The 21,210-nt window shown below is 47.9% G+C and overlaps 1 protein-coding gene across 3 annotated transcripts in view; it reads left to right on the plus strand.

Annotated features, from left to right (window-relative positions):
* The window catches only part of greb1l (GREB1 like retinoic acid receptor coactivator), a 44,176-nt gene extending 24,730 nt beyond the window's left edge, over positions 1 to 19,446 (plus strand). For 2 of the 3 annotated variants that reach the window (XM_062529916.1, XM_062529906.1), the window contains exons 10-33: positions 1 to 81; positions 3,481 to 3,621; positions 3,842 to 4,027; positions 5,017 to 5,313; positions 5,746 to 5,874; positions 5,996 to 6,130; positions 6,344 to 6,541; positions 6,859 to 7,039; positions 7,201 to 7,390; positions 7,854 to 7,987; positions 8,231 to 8,570; positions 9,220 to 9,335; positions 9,858 to 10,093; positions 10,450 to 11,027; positions 11,330 to 11,600; positions 11,840 to 11,979; positions 12,208 to 12,369; positions 12,741 to 12,942; positions 13,674 to 13,842; positions 14,414 to 14,626; positions 15,234 to 15,375; positions 15,686 to 15,886; positions 16,051 to 16,189; positions 16,840 to 19,446. The exon at positions 1 to 81 is cut by the window's left edge and continues 48 nt beyond it. In XM_062529916.1, coding sequence (XP_062385900.1) covers positions 1 to 81; positions 3,481 to 3,621; positions 3,842 to 4,027; positions 5,017 to 5,313; positions 5,746 to 5,874; positions 5,996 to 6,130; positions 6,344 to 6,541; positions 6,859 to 7,039; positions 7,201 to 7,390; positions 7,854 to 7,987; positions 8,231 to 8,570; positions 9,220 to 9,335; positions 9,858 to 10,093; positions 10,450 to 11,027; positions 11,330 to 11,600; positions 11,840 to 11,979; positions 12,208 to 12,369; positions 12,741 to 12,942; positions 13,674 to 13,842; positions 14,414 to 14,626; positions 15,234 to 15,375; positions 15,686 to 15,886; positions 16,051 to 16,189; positions 16,840 to 17,003 — 4,745 coding nt within the window. In that variant the 3' untranslated portion in view covers positions 17,004 to 19,446. Of the gene's footprint in view, positions 82 to 3,480; positions 3,622 to 3,841; positions 4,028 to 5,016; positions 5,314 to 5,745; positions 5,875 to 5,995; positions 6,131 to 6,343; positions 6,542 to 6,858; positions 7,040 to 7,200; positions 7,391 to 7,853; positions 7,988 to 8,230; positions 8,571 to 9,219; positions 9,336 to 9,857; positions 10,094 to 10,449; positions 11,028 to 11,329; positions 11,601 to 11,836; positions 11,980 to 12,207; positions 12,370 to 12,740; positions 12,943 to 13,673; positions 13,843 to 14,413; positions 14,627 to 15,233; positions 15,376 to 15,685; positions 15,887 to 16,050; positions 16,190 to 16,839 lie in introns of all 3 variants that reach the window. The other variant, XM_062529926.1, reaches the window with a different exon arrangement.
* The last annotated feature ends 1,764 nt before the right edge of the window (positions 19,447 to 21,210 follow it).

The following is a 21,210-nucleotide window of genomic DNA, read 5'->3' on the forward strand; positions in this document are numbered from 1 at the left end:
GGCACCCTTCGTCCACAGTGGTGCCCGTCCCCTCCACGGCCATGCCAGTCCCCGCCATCAGGCCCCTCGCGTGCACTCCAGGTGAGAAGGAAGAGCTGTTGCGCAAATTACCTCAGCGCAAATCAAAATATTTCTAAATATGCAGCAATTACACAGTTCTCAAGGTATAGTGTAAAAACAGTGTTTCCTAAGATCCCGATGCATTATGTGTTTGTGCAATTACATAATTGTGCCATTATTAAAGCACTAAAAAAGGAACTCGCACTCAGATAATTACAAAGTAGTGCAGGAATACTGGAAAACATGTTTTACTGTTCTGATATGGTCATAGTTTCATCAAATATTGATGTGTGTTTGTATTTTGAGAAGAAAACAGCTAATTCAACCTTCAAATAGCTTTGTTGTGATTGTCTGTTGCTGGAAAATAGGGAGCCTAGTACTCACATAGCCACATGTATGCCTCAGTTAACCTTTTTCGAATCAAAGCTGCCAAGCATGTGGAATATGGTTAGATAACACATCAGGATGCTTCATCTGAAAGCAGCTGTGCACTGCTTGCTGCTTGTGTGCCCTCTGCAAAGGGAATGTTTGAATGTTGCGGTGGCGATGCTTCATCAGTCTGGAAGGTCACTGATGTATGGCTGGGTGGGTGGAAGTAGGGATGTAACGATTACCGGTGTGACGGTAAACCATGATAAAAATGTTGATGATAACAATTACCGTGTTCATTTCGAATATCATTATTATCACGGTTGATAGCCTACTACGATGTGGTAACCGCGTGTTTAATTCCTCCCAGCTTCATCCGAGCCTGCTTTAGACTCAAGCTGAAGGCAACTATGAAACAAACTTTACCTTACTAATTCTGTTGTGTAATTGATGGATTTAACCATGATTCGGATAAGGCTACACCTGCTTTTAAAGGGCGCAACATTTTCACCCCAAGACGTGCGCTGTATAATGTAGCCACTCTGCGTCTTTTTATGTAGGCCTACACGTTCACATTAAATCTAGGCTATTCCACTAACGTTATCAGGAGAATGCCGTGAAGTTTTATGTTGAGCGCTGGGTGTCACTCATTGGATAAAACAGATATACCAAACTCCAAATCATAAGTTAAGCAGCCAACATTTCCAACCAAGGCAAAAGTGAGCACAATGCCACGGTAACCTACCTACAGTTGGCTATGGAATGTAGTTCATTTAGGCCTAGGGGAGAGCCGGGTCGATTGAAACGTGGGACGAAAGTAACACAGCGATTTCCTCGAAAACCATGCACATCTGAAATGTCATATGTCGTCAGTTTGTTCAACACACAAGACTTGCCAACCACGGGAAATCTCGTGCCATGACGTCTTCGAATTCCAACGTTATCCCCGCAAACCTGTTTTTGACACCGGCAAGTAAAATCTTATGTGCGGTAATTTTTTTGTGATCACAACTCGTGTTTATCGTTTCATGCAATGATCACATGACCATACGAGAGATGAATCATTACTTAAACATGTCTGAAAGTGTTAAATGTCAGCATTTTGAGGTTTAGAAGCAAAATATGTTTAAGTGTTAGTTAGCACTGTCGGGACGATTGAAACAGTTGTTTCAATCGTCCCGAACTATCAATGCAAAAAAAAAAAAAATGTTTCAAAATAAAAGAGGAAGATCAATTGTGAATCCCTCAACAAGGCTTACAACGGGAAATAAGTAAATTAGATGGAAATGTAGTCATCAGCATGGTATAAAATGAAGAAATGTGAGTTTAATCGAAACGCGTATCTCGACATTGACGCACACGGAAAAATACATTTTTTGACCTACTTATATTTTGAAGAATCAGGTGAAATTTTAGCCATGACAAGTACAGAAGTATGTTGTTAGGTATGTTTCATAAAAACTAGAGTAAAGTCAATGGTTTCTGTTTACAATATGCTGTTTCATTCGTCCCGCACATGTGTTTCAATTGACCCGACTGGGTGGGTCAATTGAAACAAATGACAACTTACGTTCAAAGTTAAAAAACAACGCGATCACTCAAGGTGTATATGAAATTACACTGGTAACTAAGAGAGGACACATGTGAGTTGTTGATCATATGACAACATTATTTGTATCCCTTTCACCTGTTTTGAAAAAGACGTTAAACTGAAAAGTGTTTCAATTGACCCTGCTCTCCCCTACTGTAGTGTTTAGTTCAATTTCCGAAAAAAGCTACACAGCCTATGGCAAACTTTTACATCTTGAGAGAGTTCCATCAAGGTAACTATCCCGTTAGCTCACGCGTCACGTCTATCATTAATGTAGGCTACAGTAGCAGAGCTCACCAAAATCATAGAAGTTAACATTGCAAGACACTTATCTTTTCTATGATCCCAGCAATATTTTCTTTGACTTGTTAATTTTTTGAACATTAATTTTATTCAATGAAAACGGATATCCTTGAACTATGCGTGACTACTTTCTTAAAACCGAATGAAGGTTAATATAATTAGCCTACTTCACGTATCTCTTAAAGTGACAGGCTCTCAATTAGACCTACACAACATTAAAGCCATTAAAGACAAGTGTAATAGTTTAAAAATCAATATGAAGTATTCAAATTACTGAATATGTTCAGCTATAAGTAATTATGCAGATCCTAACATATTCTAAACTATTAGCAAAATATATAAAGTTTATGAATTCAAAATATGCTATAGAAACAAGACAAGCCATTTTCTGTGTGTGTTGAGCAGAGACTAGGATTGCCACTGCTGTGAATGATCGGTATCCTGCTGAAGGCAATAAGGGTTTGCTTATATTTTTAATGTAATAAACACTGTCACACTTTTTTAAACTAAAATATTTCAGCTTGTCTACACCCATCAGCGCTTTCTTAACATATTGTACACACAATTTTTAAAACCGCGATAATACCGAAAACCGTGATAATTTTGGTCACTATAACCGTGGGGTTAAATTTTCATACCGTTACATCCCTAGGTGGAAGTGATCTAGATCTTTGTGGAGTGCCTGGTGAGGCTAAAGGGGGGGAATGGGAGATAGAGAGAGTGGGGGGAAACTCAGGCACTGTCTGTGAATTTCTATAGAGCTCTGCCGCTCACCTGGCCTTGAATTTGATTGAACACATTCGTCTCTCTCATTGATGACACGGAGAGAGGACTTTGACATTTTCTCCCAGGCCGGAGTATGTGGTGTTACAAAGGCATGGGGGGTCAGAGTTCACCCTGGCTGAGTGAATGGATTAAGGAGCAGAGGGCAAGGCAATAGGTGACACAATAGTCATCTGTGGAGCTCAGGACATGCTGATGTTACACAGACAGAAAGGAGGCAGCATCTCCTGGAGTATACTGGATGGAAGGCAAACATTCGCATTTCATGTTAGCTCTGTCTGTCAGCGTGTCCCCAGGTTTCCATCTTTCTCCTATATTGATATTCCATTCCTCTCTCTCTCTCTCTCTCTCTCTCTCTCACTATGTCTCTGCAGGCGCTCTGTTGGCACTGTCTAGTCCCCAGTCTCCATCTGTGTCTGCACTGATCCAGCCACAGCCAGTCACAGTAGGAGAGACAGTCATCGTCCCTGACAACCTGCTCAACATCTCTGGAGTCCGGCCCGTCATCCTCATCGGTAGGGAGCTCAAAATTGAACCCTACATCAACACACACACTAATAAAACATAATTTTTTTTTACTGTAGTAGTGCTTTGGATAAAAGTGTCTTATTGAAGAACATGATCATAAAAGTAATCATTCTTTGATTACTGATGTCACAGCAATTTACGGAGATCTAAAGATACACATTTGAGCAGCACATGTATAGACGAGTTCTCATGTTGTTTCTCTCTCAGGCCAAGGCACTTTACCATATTTCTATGGCAACGTGGGAGACATCGTGGTGAGCCCCCTGCTGGTGAGCTGCTATAAGGGCAGCCAGCTGCCTGAGAAGACCCTGGAAAACCTGGGCATGACCAGCAGCCAGCTCCTCACCGTGGAAACCATGGCCCTGCTCACCTTGCAGTACCTTGCCCGTCTAGGTAAATAAGCCGTAGCAAACACTGCGCCCTGCCAAGTCTAACGAGGGGGCCGAGCCGAAGCTTCTGCCACTTAACTAGAAAGTTACCTGCGTAGGTGAATAACACCAGTCCCACTGACATGGGAGGGCTAACAGTGGACTGGAGGTCAGTCCACTCACCTCTGTTCCCCTCTCTGAACTCTAGTAGTATAGAGAGCAAAAAGGCTAAAGTCCAGCAGACTACTGCAGAAATAAAAATAACCCCTTTGTGGCCTGATTGATCATCCATCAGCTAGATGATCAGGATCATCATGTAGTCACTTTCAACAGACATCTCAACTTCACAGGGAATATAATGATTTTGCTTTCTGCATAATGTCAGTTTATTATATCCTGCTGTACACTGTTGAAAATCCATATGTTTTAATGTAGTATAACTGCTTGCATGTGATAATGGTCTGATCTGTAACTCAGCCACTAACATCTAGCCCTAATAATACTCTATATTTTTCTTGCACGTGCATTACAGTACCTTTATCGACTCAAACAAGTCGTAACAAACACTACACGCCGGCTCTGCATATAGCTACACATTTAACACATTTACACAACATGGAAAGCAGACCTTAAGATGTATGAGTTCTTAGTTGGCTCAAGGTGCATGACCATCATAATCATTATGTTTGCACAAGTCAAGTGTTGAGTCTAAGATGAGGTGCAGTGAGGTGTTCTGTGGCCTTGTAAACATCATATATCTTTGTGAGTCTAAATCTGGCCAAGGTCACACAAGCAGTTTGTGGAAAAGGGCTTGTTTTTGTTCCAAGAACTCATTTCCTCCTGGTCAAGACAAAACACTGTGTGGGTTGTATCTTCTGTCACTAACTGGTCTCTCTTTTTTTCTGTCTCTCTCCCTCTCTCCTTTTCTTCACCCTCTTTACCCTCTCTCTCTCTCTATCTCTACCCCCCCTCTCTCTCTCTCTCTCTCTTCCTCCCTCCCCCCCCCCATCCCAGGCCCAGAGGTGATCCCGCTGCGCGAGGAGTTTGAGCAGATCGTGCTGAAGGCCATGCTGTGTGGGCCGCCCGGTCCCCCCGTGTCCCCGGCCCAGTTGCCCTGGCTGGCCCGCGTGGAGGCCAGCGTCTCTGGAGGCACCCTGCAGGTCCTGGTCACCCAGAAGTCCCTGGGCGAGGGCATCTCCGAGTCCCTGCGGACCCTGAGCGAGGGCCCGCACCCGCAGTGCCTGCCCAACTACGTGGTGATCATCTGTGCCTCCAAGATGAGCGGCAACGAGTTCTGTGTTCTTGTGCTTGGTAAGTAGGGTTCTCCACGGAACCTGGGACTCTACTAGTAACAAGTCATGTGTTTATTTTACTTACATATTAATGCAACGTGTATTTGAGGGCCATCTTTGATCGCTGGTTTCCCATACATGGATTAAGCCTAGTCTCTTAGTCTCACTAAACTCTCTTTCCAGTGAACATTTTCATTGAAGTTCTCTTTTAGCCTATAACTAGGCTTAATCCATGCAGCTTAAGTGTCCTTCAGCTGTAGCATAAAGTGCCTTTGAGCAACTAAAGTAATTGAATTGATACAAGGGCTTTAGTGTTGGTGGCGTTGTTGCATTACAATTGGGATTCAACTGAGATTCAGTAGACTGAGGGATAGGCATGCTGATCAGTCTAAATACTGGGTGTATTTGGAGCCTGTTAAAAGTAAACCTTTGATTTTGGTGCGTTTCTCAGGAAAGTACCAAGCGCGAGCGCTGGCTGAGGGCATGCTCACCACCAACGAGTTCCTCAAGGAGATCAGCTACGAGCTCATCACCGGCAAAGTCAGCGGCCTGGCCGCACACTTCCAGAGCACCTCTCTAGGTCAGTACGCCACACTTTAACGCCGAGGTCAAACCTCGCCACAGCAAGCACACAACGTTCAGACAATGTTCCTCACGGTAGTCGCTGTGCTGCGTGGAAAATGACAATGTGTCTTCTGTAGGAGACAACCTGGAGAAGCAACTGATGAAGTACCAGCGGCGGCGTAAGGAGCAGGTCATCCAGCCCTTCCAGGGAGACGTCACAGACTACGTCCACACACAGGAGGCGGTGGCTATGGTGCCAGCCTCAAAAGCAGGTCAGACTGCGAGCTGCATGTTGTTTCTTTGAAGCATTTCTGTTTTGTAGTTTGACTTAAAAAAAAGTTTGTTTGGTGAGCAGGCAGCTGATGCTGCTAGTTTGTTTGGAAAGTGCTGACTGCCTAGCCTCAGCCCTGTATGTGGCTGTGTGTGTGTGGGTTTGTGTGTGTGGGTGTGTGCTGACGTTACTGTGGCCTTGTTGTTTTGGCCAGACCTGCTGAACGAGGTGTTCCAGATCTACCCCCCTCAGCTGAGCGTGGCGCGCAGCCTCCTCTCCCAGGTCTGCTCCATCGCCGACTCGGGCAGCCAGAGCCTGGACCTGGGCCGCTTCTGCAAGGTGGACTTCCTGGTGCTGGTGCCCCCCTCCCACGTCCTCGTGCACCAGACCGCCCAGCGCATCAGACAATCAGGTCAGACCGGGTCTTCACCCTCTTTACCCTCTCTCTCTCTCTCTCTCTCTCTCTCTCTCTCTCTCTCTCTCTCTCTCTCTTTCTCTCCTTTTCTTCACCTTCTTTACCCTCTCTCTCTCTCTATCTCTACCCCCCTCTGACCACGTCCTCGTGCACCAGACCGCCCAGCGCATCAGACAATCAGGTTGCGGACGCCTTCTCTGAGGTCAGCTCCAGAGCTGAACGTCAGGGGTCACTCTTGAGTCTTGAGTGAGAGTGGTCAGAACGTGAGTTCCCACATGTGCTGAATGGGGTCTGTGTTTTTTTTTTTTTTCCAGGTGTTTTGGTGGACCTCGGCATGGAGGACGCTGCGTCTGCGCTTCTCAAATCAGACAAGTATGTGGTGCGACTGGACGCCGACGTTCACGCTAAAATGGAGGCCTTCATGAGGAAAGTGAAACTGAATCCCTACACCCTGTTCGTCCTCATCCATGACAACTCTCACGTCGACCTCACCAGGTGAGACACTGGACAAAGATACCGTTGAAGACATACTGTCCCTATGTAGTAAATATTGACTGATTTAAGTCACTTTGTTGTACAGAAGGCCATATTCTCTGATATTCTGTGGCCATGACTTACCCACACTAACCCCCCGCTGGTACTTTCTGTCTCTCTAGCGCCCTCTCTGGCTCGGTGTGCCATGGCGAGCTGCAAGGCCTGGCCGACCGCGTGGTCAACTGCCAGGAGGTGCTGGAGGCGGTCAACCTGCTGGTGCTGCAGGTCAGCTGCTTCCCCCACACGCTGCAGACGCGCCAGTCCCGCATCAGCCTCCACAACGAGGTGCACTGGCCCAGCCGCGACACCCTGGTGAGTCGCACGACTGGTCGGGCACTTATCCTGGACCAGTGTGGTGGTGTGTCTGTCTTGAATGGTGTGTTGTAATAGGGTGAGAGGGGAGTGAAAATGGCCCCTGGTCAGTCATCAGTGATGACGGAGTGGCTGGAGCTGATGTTTAGCACACCCTAGTGGCGTACATTCATATTGCCTGTCAGGTCTGCTTACCATTTAAAAAAAAAGAATCATGAATGACTTAATGAATGATGTTCCAATGAGATTAGAAACAAATAGCCACAAATCTAAGGAATATTTATGGCTCACTGATGTGCAAGGGCCATATACTTTATTACAATAGTACATAAAGCTGCAGTTGCAACAGTATCCAGTCCATTGATACTTCCGGTGTCTTTGTACTTTGTACTCTGCACAATGACAATAAAATCGAATCAAATCTAATCTAATCTAATACGAGTGCTTCTGTTGCTGCTGTCAGGGTGATCCTTCTCCCAAAGACCTGGTGTACTTCGGCCTGAGTGACTACAGCAGCTCCCTGCAGTGGGGCGTGGCCAGCCCCATTCTCCGCTGTGATGACGCCTTCGAGAGGATGGTGAACACATTACTGGACAGGTGAGGCACCGCAGGGGGTAAAGGTCTTCGATCAAAGGCTTTTACGACTTACACGATACGAATCACATGTGGCGTGATTTTGCATGACTGAGGTCGTTAAGTAATTATTGTTGTGGCACTGTGTGTTTGATGCATTAACAATGCACTGTGTGGTCATCAAGTTGGTATGCTTCAGTAATAGACCAGGTGTCTTGACCAGCTGACTGACCGCTCGTCTCGTGTCATCTCGGGTCATCCTCACAGGCACCCCCACCTGCACAGCATGGTGATCCGCAGCTACCTGCTCATCCAGCAGTACACGGAGGCCATGATGGCGCTGACGGTGGCGCCGCCGCTGCGCGACCACGTCACGCCCGAGACGCTGACCATGGTGGAGGACCTGATCAGCGGGCCCGGGCGCGGGGCGTCGGGCCGCGGCCACATGCTCCTGGTGCGCGTGCCCTCGCTGCAGCTGGCCATGCTGGCGCGCGAGCGCCTGGAGGAGGCCCGCGACCGCCTGGGCCTGCAGTACCGCTTCGCCGTGCTCCTGGGCAGCCCCGCCGCCGAGCTCAGCCTGCCGCGCCACTTCTGCAACCGCCTCCGGGTGAGAGAGGGCACGGGAGCGAGGGAGGGAGGGAGGGAGGGAGAGAGGGAGGGAGGGACGGAGGGAGGGAGGGAGAGAGGGAGGGAGGGACGGAGGGAGAGAGAGATGGAGGGAGGGAGGGAGGGAGGGACGGAGGGAGAGAGAGGGCACGGGAGCGAGGGAGGGAGGGAGGGAGAGAAGGAGGGAGAGATGGAGGGAGGTAGAGATGGAGGGAGAGAAGAAGGGAGGGAGGGAGAGATGGAGGGAGAGAGAGGGAGGGAGGGAGAGATGGAGGGAGGGAGGGACAGAGGGAGAGAGAAGGAGGGAGGGAGAGAAGGAGAGAGAGAGGGAGAGATGGAGGGAGGGAGGGAGGAGATGGAGGGAAGGAGTGGTGAAGGGGAGGCCAGTGAGGGCAGACACACATCCAGGCTGTGTTCTTGTGCTCGTTTGTGTATCAAGTTACTTTTCCAATTGAAGGACAGAATTGCCCTGTAAAGTCATTACCGATGTTTTTTCCGAAGCCCTATAAAAAAAAGCAGCTGATTCAGACTGCTCAGATTCCTCGTAGGATTCTCCGGTGGATTTTCCGTGATCCGTTAACTAGATGATGATGTGCTTCACATTTGAGCGATGTGGACGTGGCTGACTGTGCTGTTGTGTTGTCTGGCAGGCCTGGCGCGGCTGCAGGAACGAGGACTGGGTGCCCCAGACGTACGAAGACCTGGAGGGCCTGCCTTGCATCGTCATCCTCACAGGAAAAGACCCCCTAGGAGAGACTTTCCCCAGGTGCTGACCACGACTCTGTCCACTGTACTGTAGTGATAACCCCTCACACTCGCTGGCCCGGCACGCTTCTTTAATGTGTCTTTGTGTCTCAGAAGTGTTACTCTATACACACTTAGAACATACAGTATGTTATAAGTAAGTAAGTATTTTACTTGTATACAGTAATTTCCCGCACTGTGTATAAGCCGCAGGACAGTGTTTTATGCAAGTTAAAAGAAGCAATATCATATTAACTGCCCCCCTGTATTAACCTCATAGCTGAAGAAATTTTGCAAAATCAATGTATAAGCCGTGGCTAATAGTCGGGAAATTATGGTAGCGCTTTTCATAGATAAAATCACAAAGTGGTTTACAGTGCATATAATAAAACAGACATAACAACATACAGTACATTCAATATGCTATTGTAAGATCAGTATAGTATGTTATTGTAAGATTGAGAGAACAAGTGTTGTTCAGAAACATGGTCCCCTGTGATGGAGGTGTCAAATGGAGAGTTGACTCGATATGTTCTGACGGCAGATCCCTGAAGTACTGCGACCTGCGCCTGATCGACTCCAGCTACCTGACCCGCACTGCCCTGGAGCAGGAGGTGGGTCTGGCCTGCACCTACGTGACCAAGGGCGTGGTGCCGGAGCCCCGGAGGAGGTTCCCCGAGGAGCAGCCGGAGGAGGAGAAGGGCTCCGGCCCCGCCGACGACACACACATGGACCTGGAGAGACCCCACAGCAACGGCAGCGCCGTCACCAGGGCCTCGGGTGAGTGGACCGACCATCGGCTAGAACCGATGCCTCCAAAAGATGAAAACTCATCTTTTTAGAAAAGTCTCTAGCTTTAGCCTTAAGACATTTTATCTGTTCAATATGCTGTTTTTTAGCTTATTGTAATATGCTAGTTTTAAATTCTTCTATGATATTTCTTTTATCCTTTTTGGTGCAGTGTAGCACCTTGAGATCATTGATTTGATGTAAAGTGTATTATGAATAAAATGTATTATTAAAAAACATATATTATAATGAGTCATGATATTGCGGCACAGATCTGGCCACCTTGGAAAGGCACTGACCATAGACTGACCCCTCTTTCTTTGTTCAACTGTGCGCTTGTCTCTCAGGCTCTCTGACGGAGAACGGGGTGAGCTCCTCTGGCATGCCCGACACCTCCCAGAAGGCCTCCGTCTCCTCGCGCTCGTCCTCGCTGACCGAGACGGGCAGCAGCGGCACCGAGGAGGCCAGCTGCTCGCCGCGGCGGGTCAAGCAGGAGTGCGACTCGCTCCAGGGCCCGTCCACGAGCGCCCGCTCCTTCTGCTCCTCCTCCGCCTCCTCCTCGTCCTCCTCCTCGTCCTCCTCGCCGTCGTCCTCGTCGGCCACGCAGCGGCCCAGCCAGTCCACGCAGCCCCAGTGGCGCGCGGCCGGCCACAGCCACCTGTACCCGCGCACGGCCGTGCTCTCGCGGGCGGCGTACGCGCTCCTGGCGCCGGGCGCCCGCGACCACCCCAGCTCGGCGGCGCTGCTCCCCCACGCCGACATGGTGTGGAGCAGCCCCCTGCGCCCGCCCCTGCCCCAGCGCGCCAGCGCCGCCGAGCAGTCGCTCTACTACCGCCAGTGGACCCGCGCCCGCAAGCACCACGCCGACTCCGAGGGCCCCGCCGCCCCCCACCCCAGACGCCTGCTCCTGAGCGGACCGCCGCAGGTGAGCGCCTCGCCGCCGGACTGTGACTGCCCCCTGGTGTTCTAGCTGATGTAGCGGCCATGCCTAGAATTCAGCACCAAGGCGCCTTCTCTGTCTCACTCACCATTACGGTGAAAGACTGAAATATCATTTTCTGTTTATATCTTTTGTATTTTTATTTCTAGAAACTTCTAGTTCCCAGTTAAAAAAAACAAAATGTTGCCATTGCTGGCTTCAACTCCTTCACCTCCTGGATGTGGATGTTGTAGTACCTCCTGACTGTCCTGTATTTGTGTTCTGATTGGTTTTGTTGTCCCCTGTAGGTGGGGAAGACGGGAGCGTACCTGCAGTTCCTGAGGATCCTGTTCCGCATGCTGATCCGCCTGCTGGAGGTGGACGTGTACGACGAGGAGGACCTGGAGGAGGACCTGGCCGAGCCCTCCGACCAAACGCCCACCACCGTCACCCGGTGGCCGGACGTGGAGGAGATCCGGAAAATGCCCTTTGACCCCGTCCCCCGCGACCCCAAGTTCAGACTCTCCAGCCCTTTGCATTCCAAGAAAATGGCCAAAACATCAACATCAACATCAACAGGTAATTGCAAATAGCTGGATGTCATGGTGCCGTAAACAGAGATGAGTCCTTTTACATGCGTGTCACAAAATCACAAGGACATCAGTTTGTCAGTTCACTTTGGTGCAGAGCAAACAAAATACCATAAGCAAACATCAGCCTATTTGATATGATCCATGTTTTGCATTGTTCCATAACCGACGGCACAAAGGCTTGGTCCCTTGTAATGACACGCACGTGCTGTTTGTGTTTGTGCGCAGGGTTGAAAACCGAAGCTGTGAGCGATGCTCCTGCCAAAAGGGACACGGTGTCCATCCGACTAAGCACCTACGCGGCCCACAATGCCTTTCACCACTGTGAGCACTGCCACCACTACTGTGAGGCCAGCCCGGCCACCCAGGTGAGCGCCTTTATTGCAACTGCATTACTGCCAGTAGGGGACATCGGACATCACGCTACCTTGAGCCTGTGCTGCCAAGTCTGCTGCTGTGAGTGTTGGAACTGACATATTTGTGTGTGTGTGTCTGTATGTGTGTGCGCATGTGTGTATGTGTGCGTGTGTGTGTGTGCGTGTGTGTGTGTGTGTGTGTGTGTGTGTGTGTCTTTCTCTGCCCCCCCCGCCCCCCAGCTCTCCGAGTGCACCTTCCACGCCTTCACCTTCTGCTCCTCCATGCTGGGCGAGGAGGTGCAGCTGCACTTCATCATCCCCAAGGCCAAGGAGGGACACTTCATCTTCAGCCAGGAGGGCAGCCACCTGGAGAGCATGCGCCTGCCCCTGCTGTCCGACAAGGTGAGCGCTCAGCAGAGCCACGCGTGGGCGTCCTCTCCTCTCCTCTCCTCTAGCGCCCCCTGGCCATCACTGAACCCGTGCACCACACTGCAGGCCACAGCAGGACTCTACTCTCAGAGTTCACATCCAACAAATAGGGGTCACTGTTGTGCAGGTGTTTCACGAATGGCACATTTTCATAGGAGCATTTGTCTTAAGCCAAGTTTAGTCAAATAGTCTTCCATTTGCATTTTCTGAATAGTTGCTTATTCCTGTCTCCACTTAGCATTGTGATGATATTCTCTCTATGTTTTTATTGTTGTTTTATTATGGTATATTTTCTATTATATTTTGTTCACTTTGTTGTTTTTTGTGTGTTTTTTGTGCGGCAGGACCACGGCCTGAAGAGCCCCATCTTCACGCCCACCACGGGCCGCCAGGAGCACGGCCTGCTGAACATCTACCACGCCATGGAGGGCGCCGAGCACCTGCACATCCTGGTGGTCAGGCAGTACGAGATGCCCCTCTACAGGAAGTACTGGCCCAACCACATCCTGCTCGTGCTGCCCGCCATGTTCAACAGCTCCGGAGTGGGTGAGTGTCCACCTCGCCACCTCGCCATCATACCAGAGACCCGTTGGTCGGTGTACGCATGCAGTACAGGGGCAGGTTGAACATGCCCCCTGTGAAAATACCTCTGCGTAATTCACTGGACTCTGATAGGACCTTTTTCATATACCTGTGTACTGTACAGGATTATTCATTGGACCATATGCCCAGGGTTGTCTATCAAGTAGTAGTCTTGTTCAGGTACATCTGCCATATTGTGATTGCTGCCATGTTGTCATTAAGGCAGCATAGCATATGACAGCATAGACATATGGAGGCATGCAGATCTGTCCGTGTGTACTGTTGTGATGTACTGTGCGTTACTACAAGGATACAAGGATACAAGGAGGTGTATTTGTCACATGCATATGATTACTAAAGTAAAGAATGCAGTGAAATTGTCAGTTCCTTCGCCTGTTGTGCATATGTACTGCCTGTGTACTAAAGTATTTAGTTATTTTCATTAGGCTATTGATTGAATTGACATTGTTGTTTAATATTGCCATTCTCCTTAATGTCGTATTACCTTCTTTTAAATACTAATAGTTTACTGTTAAATGTAGCTATTGTATTATTGGTATGTCGCTGCCGAAGACCATTACCATAACCACGTGGATCATCACCTGTTTCACATATCCCTGCTCAGCAATATTAGACCGTATTCATCTGCTGTAAAGGCATGCGAGTCTGACTGTGTGTTTGCTGCTGTGTCCCAGGTGCGGCCCGCTTCATGATCAAGGAGCTCTCCTACCACAACCTGGAGCTGGAGCGCAACCGGCAGGAGGAGCAGGGGGTGCGCAGGCAGGACGTCTGGCCCTTCATCGTCATGATGGACGACTCCTGCGTGCTGTGGAATGCCCATCACTACGCGCAGGACAGCAGCGGGTAGGGACATGCTGGACATACATACAGTACATGCCTTCTCACGCCTCCTCTGCCTTCATGTGTGTGTGTGTGTGTGTGTGTGTATGTGTGTGTGCACATATATGCAATTGCACACATAAGTCCTTACAGCAGACATATTTTTAAGAACACAGCAGTGCATACATGTAGCCACAGACACAGAGACACACACACACACACACACACACACACACACACAATATATTAATAACAATGTAATAGTAAATCAATATAGTAATATAATGTTGTATAGTGTAAATGAATGCACTGAATATGTTTGTTTCTTCTGAAAACACACCAATGTGTGAAATAATTGTCTGATGTTAGAGTTTATGAAATTGGTGGTCAAAAATAGCAAAAGGCATCTCACCAGGTCGTGACCTGTGGTCAATGTCAGTCAGAGGCAGAGCCTATGGTCAGAGCAGGCTGCATCCATACACTGCGTATGTGTGTGTGTGTGTGTGTGTGTGTGTGTTTATGTGTATGTGTGTGTGTTTACATGTGAGTGTCTCAGCTCACCCCCCCCGGTCTCTGGTGCGTTTCTCCCACGCAGCGCTCCCGAGGTCACCAACGTGTCGCTGAAGATGGTGCTGCGGCACATGGAGACCACGCCCAAGATCTCCTCGTACGCCACGTGCGGCGTGCGCAAGTGGAGCAGCGGCCTGGCCTCGCGGCCCACCGCCGCGCCCTTCTCCCGCTGCCACCTGCACGACTTCCTCATGCTCAACGTGGACCTGACGCAGAACGTCCAGTACGACCTCAACCGGTGAGGCTCGCGGCTCGATTTTCATGAGCACAGTAATGGATGGGGGGCATATTTGGGTATCCTCGTTCAGGTATTTTTGCATGCTATTTTACTGGGTGGGGGGGGGGGGGGGGGGGGTTATATGCAGCATTGGGTCAGTTGGTACAGGTGGCACGATGCCAAGGCAGTTGTTTTGCCTAGAATACATCACTATCAGTGGTAGGGAATAAATATGGAATGATTGCTTGCAAAAAGAGTCTCATGCCTGAAGTGTGAATTGGTAATGACGAATGCAAGACTGTGCATATGCGCAGGTGTGAGTTACATAATGCACGCAGATTCGCCTGTGTTTTGGGCTGAGTGTGTCTCCACAAACTGATTTGCTTGTATTTGTGTCAAACAAAGAGTGTGTGTATATGCAAACTGATTTCTGTGTGTGTGAGAGAGTGTGTGTATGTGTGTGTGTGAGGGACTGTACGAACAGATTTGCTTGTTGTGTGAGAGAGTGTGTATGCATGTGAGAGAGAAAGAATGTACAGTAGATGTATGTGTGGGAGGGAGAGAGTGTGTGTGTGTACATGTGAACAGGTTTGATTGAACACCACCTTGACCTTGTGCTCTGCCTCAGGTACACGTGTGAGGAGGTGGACTTCAATCTCAGGGCCAACAGCAGCGGCCTCCTGGTCTGTCGCTTCAACCATTTCAGCTTCATGAAGAAGCACATCCCCACCGGGGGCCACAAAGACTTCCTCATCAAACCCAAACTGATGGTGAGGTTCCATATTGGAGATATATACAGTATATATATATATATATATAAGCAATAGTGATATCTTTTCCTTTGTCAGTACCTGATTCTCCAAAGTGAACACCCATAATGAATATTCTTTTCATCCATATGTATGAGGACTTCTGTACATGTATTTTCTTTTCTATGTTGAAAATGTCATAAATAAATCATGCATTATATACAATAATAATAATACCTCACATTTGATCTGATCAAGGTCATATGTGAAATGAAAGTGAGATGTATTCCTCCCTCCTTAACCCCCTCCCCTCCTGCTGTCTCGTCTCCAGGGCCTGGAGAGCTCGACGCCCATCAGCGCGTCCCAGTATGTGTGCGCCCCCGACAGTGAGCACACCCTTCTGGCCGCCCCGGCCCAGTTCCTGCTGGAGAAGTTCCTCCAGAGCTGCAGCCACCGGCTCTTCCCCATGACCCTGCACAACGCCAGCAACCCCGTGCTGTCCATCGACAGCTACCTCAACCTGGGCCCAGAGGTGAGACCAGTGGCCACTCAGTGCTTCCCACAACCATACGTCTCCATGAGTGGTGATGTTGTGGTGGTCGGTCAATGCCTCCTGGTGGTCCCCCCCCCTTCATTATAAAGCACTTTTGGATCTTTGCTGAGGCTGAGTCTGAGTGTTTGGTTGTTTCGGTTCAGGTGTCGGTGTGCTACGTGAGCTCGCGGCCTCACTCCGTGAACCTGGACCACCAGGGCCTGGTCTTCAGCGGCCTGCTGCTCTACCTGTGCGACTCGTTCGTGGTGTCCGGACTCCTGAAGAAGTTCCGCTTCCTGAAAGGTGAGAAGAATAGCACCCGTGTTCTGGGGACAAACATCAAGTCGTGCTATGGCACCGAGACCGACATGTGTTTCTCACAATGCATATGTGTGTATACATGTGTGTGTGTGTGTGTGTGTGTGTGTGGTTGAAATTATATAACCTCAGTGATATAACCTGCAGTGAGTGAACCTTACGCCCCGTCACCTTAAGACAGACATGCTATTGACAGACCCTTGCACCCATAGGCTTTAGCCTCCTTGCCAGCACGCCTCCCCCTATGTCTGAGGTTGAATTCTGTGCTTCACCACAGTGTGCGCTATATACTGTACGTAGTGGATAAAATGGAGGATATGTAGTGTGTTGTAAGTACTCATTTGTCTGGGGGAGCCATAGCTATAGCGGTAGCATTTGGCGGCCCATACCACAAACAGGCTCAGTGCCTGAGGTTATTTCTCAAACACACTCTCCATCTCTCTCCCCCACTCACTGTCCTGTAATTTCTTCACTTTCCTGTAAAGTAATGGCTGAAAGCCCAAAAAGATAACTTGAATAGGACTCAGCATATATTCTGGAAGCTAAGCTAAGACTATATGTATACGCTAACGCTGTATATGCTAATACAGTATGTGTGTATACTGAGTGCTAACCCTGCGTGTGTGGTTGTGTAGGGGCCACGCTCTGCGTGATTTGCCAGGACCGCAGCTCCCTGAGGCAGACCATCGTGCGTCTGGAGCTGGAGGACGAGTGGCAGTTCCGCCTGCGCGACGAGTTCCAGACGGCCAACTGTAGCGAGGACCGGCCCCTCTACTTCCTGACCGGACGCCACATCTGACCCCCCGCACGAGAGAGACAGGTGGAGAGACCACGGGGGAGCGTCCTGCTTCATCTCCACCAGGCCAGTGGTTCTGTCAGTGGACTGCAGGCCGACCCGAAAAGCAGGTGGATGTGTAGAACCTTTGGGCTATGGACGTGGCTGTGACCTTTCACCCTGCACTGCACTACTGCACCGCACACAGGGAAGGCCTACAGTACATCACAGGCGCATGTGAGGTGTCTGACCTCATGCCTGGCCTAAATTTAGCTCAGACTTGCCTCTCGTTGGAAATGAGACAATTAGACATTTCTGTGAGAGCTGCCTTTTGGTACGCTCACAGTTCTTTAATGATTTAATGTTTTTTTTGTTGCTATGAACTCCAAAAGGACTCACACAGATGCTGTGAGAAAGATTGAAAGATTGTAAACCTGGCTCTGTCCACAGGTTCTGGTATGTCTCTGATGGGATATACTTTTCATCTCAGGGTTTTTTTGTTCCTAGAAAATTGTTACTACTGCTTTGCTCCTCTCATAGTGTTCATTTTTTTGCCTTTCCAAGCACATTGTTCAAGATTGTTTCTGTATCTCCTGTCCTGACTCATCAAAGACTGTTCTCTTTTCTTAATCTCCCAATGGCTATTTGTGAGTGAATCATCATGCAGGTTTATATTCTGTTGCCCCTGCTTGGAAGTGAACTTGATCAATCAGTAATTTAATTGTAGTGAATGTTGTGGAGTTCAAGCCGGCAGCAATGACAATGAATGTCCCATTCACACGCTTGGTAAACTCACAGAGGACATGCTGAAGGCCACAGTGGATTCACGTGGAGACCACCCCTGCATTTAAAGGCTCAGTCAATTGAGTCAATTGTGAAGAGACACAACGTCATGGTTTTCTTTTCTCCAGATGCACATGAACTTTTTTTTCGTTTGTTCGGGGGGTAGTTCAGGGTAACTACCAGTGCTCTATACAAAGCGTCACATACAATACAGTGATACAGTGGCTCCTATTGTCTGTCAAATCAGGTCACCATTGCAGACCTCACATACAATTGTCTGACCGTTGTGCCTTCATAATATGGCATCTACCAGAGTCTTCAACTGATATGACTCAATGTTTCACTTTTGCTGTGTTATTGGAAACTCTCACTACCTGCAACTGAACACTGAACAATGAACTTCCTGCCTTAGATATATGAAATAGTCAAAACGCTCTGTTACATATTGGAATAGCACCATAGCACCATGTCTGGTCTTGTGTCTGGTCTTGTATGGCCAGTGTTGTGAGTGCCGCCGTGTCTCTCCGAGCCTGATGTTTCGTGTCTGTGCCTCCGTGTTCTTGTGCTGCTCACAGCGAGCACACATTGTGCCTGAATGTGTTGTCATGTAGTTTCAGTGACAGCCTTGTTCATAGACTTGGAGAATGTCTTTATCTTTTTTTATTTCTCCGCCTTTTTTTTTTTTTTTTAGATGAGTCATCCTGCTTTTACACACTTGAAAAGGGAAGAACGTTTCCTCTGAATGTGTCCAATCAGCGTGACTAATGTGATCTGATTTAGCCTGGTACCACTGTGTATACAAAAGTCTCGACAAAAACGCTGTAGGGCTTTTAACATGGGAAAAGTACTAATCAGCTTAACACAGGAAGAACATGGTTAGGTGAGACGAGAGCAAAATCTTCATTTTGAAATGTGCAAAAGATATCTTTACATGTGAAAGGTGTCTATTAATATATTAATCTGAGCTTTTTTTCTCATTTGGGGACTGGCATTTTTACTGATGAGTCACTTTGAACCACATGTCTAGATGCTTACATGTTTCAACATTCTGTTTTACCAAGTCACAAAGAATCTACCTAAGATTTCTTTTTACCATTCTTTTAGAGCCTGTCTTTCCTGTTTTTGGCTTTTATTTAAAATGAAGAGCAGTCCTTTTTTGAGGGATTCTTATTTATTGTTTCGGCCCGTTTGGACTTAATAATCAGGATGTGAATGTTTAGTGTTGTCTGTGCGCTAAACTATAATCAGAGGGTACCAACAGGGCATGTAGAAAAGATATTTACCAAAGATTCTGAAATGAAAATTGTGAACTTGCACTATACAGACAAGAGGCCAAATGATACCGTTGTTAGCACACTGCCTTGAGTGGCCTAACAAGGCTGGAGAACCTCTGGGAAGGGTTGAGAAGCCACGAGTCCGACTGAAAACATTGTGACCCCTAGAATGTGTCTTGTATGTAGATAGTGTCATGTGCACATAACTTATGCAATTTGCTTTTCACAATCTTCACAGATGGATTTATCTGCTGTGCATACAAAGGTAACTGATGTTAGAAGGCCTGGGTGTTAGAACTGTCTACCTCATCAACTTCCATTATGGTTGTGAACTAATCAACATTTGACTATAGAAATTATGCATTTTTGGTTTAAAATGTATGAATGTATTAAAATGACATTGAATTGAACCTGGACAATGTGTCATATTTTTGAAAGACCGGTGAAGTAGTATTATCACAAATGTACATTGTGAAGGGCCTGTTTATTTGACATGCATAAATGGCCTCTGTTTCAAACCTTGTTATCTCCATCCTGCATCGTCTCCCATCGTATTAACTGCCATTTTGTGACAAAGTGATGCGCAGGCACACTGCCGCTGTCTTCTCTGATACATCTCATGCTCTGTTACAATAGTGTATTTACTCCCCCCTCTCCTGTGCACACAGACACAGATTTCAAGGTGTCTGCTTGCTTGCCTGTTTAAAAATACTGCAGTCTGACTGTGCATTTCTGTCTGTGTCTGACTTCCTCCTGGGGACATTGGCCTTGTGGCTGGGAAAAAGTGCCCCATCTTATTGTTAAGACTTCTCAATCCTAAAATATGTTCAGCTGATGACTGTTGAAAAAGTGCTGGGATCAAGCATTTCCAGTTAAGAACTCTGCTTTGTCAATCTTAAAATGAGACGACTGCTGCTGCTAAGATTACTGCTTTGTATGCCATATTAATGTTGGGGAGAGAGAACATTAGATTGTCCTTGATTCACCTGATACTTAAGATATCCTTAAAAAATAAAGGATAGAATTTCAAAATTCTTTTGATTTTCAAAACAACTTGGAATAACGATGATGAATGTCTGTAAGTACAGTAACCTACTCTACTGACTATAGCGAAAAGAAATTATGACTTTTTTTCCCTGAGTGCAGTCTTTATAGAAAAGACAGCAGTAGAAATGTCCCGTAAACTGCATTGTGGATCTCTATGCAATCAAGTTAAGTGGTTAGGCTCAGGCACTTAGGAGAGCTGAGGAATGAGGAAGGCTGTGCGTTATTTCTGACCCTTTAACCTTCCTCCAGATCTGCTGGTAGCCTATTCTGGGCGGAGTAGGCTACCACGGCTGTCCTCTGTATTACACTGAAGTCCTGACACCCACAGACAGAGACGAGCCACTCTCATTCAGCTCATGCTATGGTGTCATCTGATGTTCAGCTTCACTAATAATTTGTAATTTGTAGGAGCACGTCATCCATTTGACGATAAGCCGCAACACGGTCACATCTCTTATACACAAGTCATATTCACTCACATTAGGCACCCATATGTAACTAAAATCATATGGCTCATGTAATAGCATAAATCTGACATCTCTCTTATCATAATGGATCGATAAGATCAAGTATTTGCTGGCTTGTTGAAAGGAGTTCTGCTGAGAGCTGCGATGTGCAGACGGATCGCTAGAGCCGCAGCTCCGCTCCGCTCTGCTCCGGGCCGTGGCTGCCTGAGGAGGGGATTTCAGGACAGTTCACCGCTGACCTCGGGGCCCGCTGGTGAAGCCTCATCAAGTCTATTTTAAGGAGTGCAGCTGAGGAGCTGGATAAGAGTGTGCCGGAGCCCGGGCCACCAGGGGGAAGGAGAGAGAGAGACGGCGTGCAGGAGTAATCCGGCCCCGGCTCTTTTTGCAAGTTCAATAAGTCATTTTAATGGCGACCCAAAGGATGCCCATTATCAGTGCCCTGGTAGAGCCACAGGTGAGAGGAGAGGGCCCTCAGTTTTAAACATAATGTAGGAGGGGTTGTTAGACAGATAGCTATGCCTCGTGGTCTTTTGTGCTGTTGAGCCCATGCTCAGTAACCAGATACCTGCATGGGTACAGTATATGGGGTGATGCTGTGTGACACTGCAGCCAAGTTTCCGTGCTCTATTTGCCAGTGTGTAATAAGAATTAGATCCATAA

This window comes from Sardina pilchardus, chromosome 2, assembly GCF_963854185.1.
Source record: "Sardina pilchardus chromosome 2, fSarPil1.1, whole genome shotgun sequence".
Classification (NCBI taxonomy): Eukaryota; Metazoa; Chordata; class Actinopteri; order Clupeiformes; family Clupeidae; genus Sardina; species Sardina pilchardus.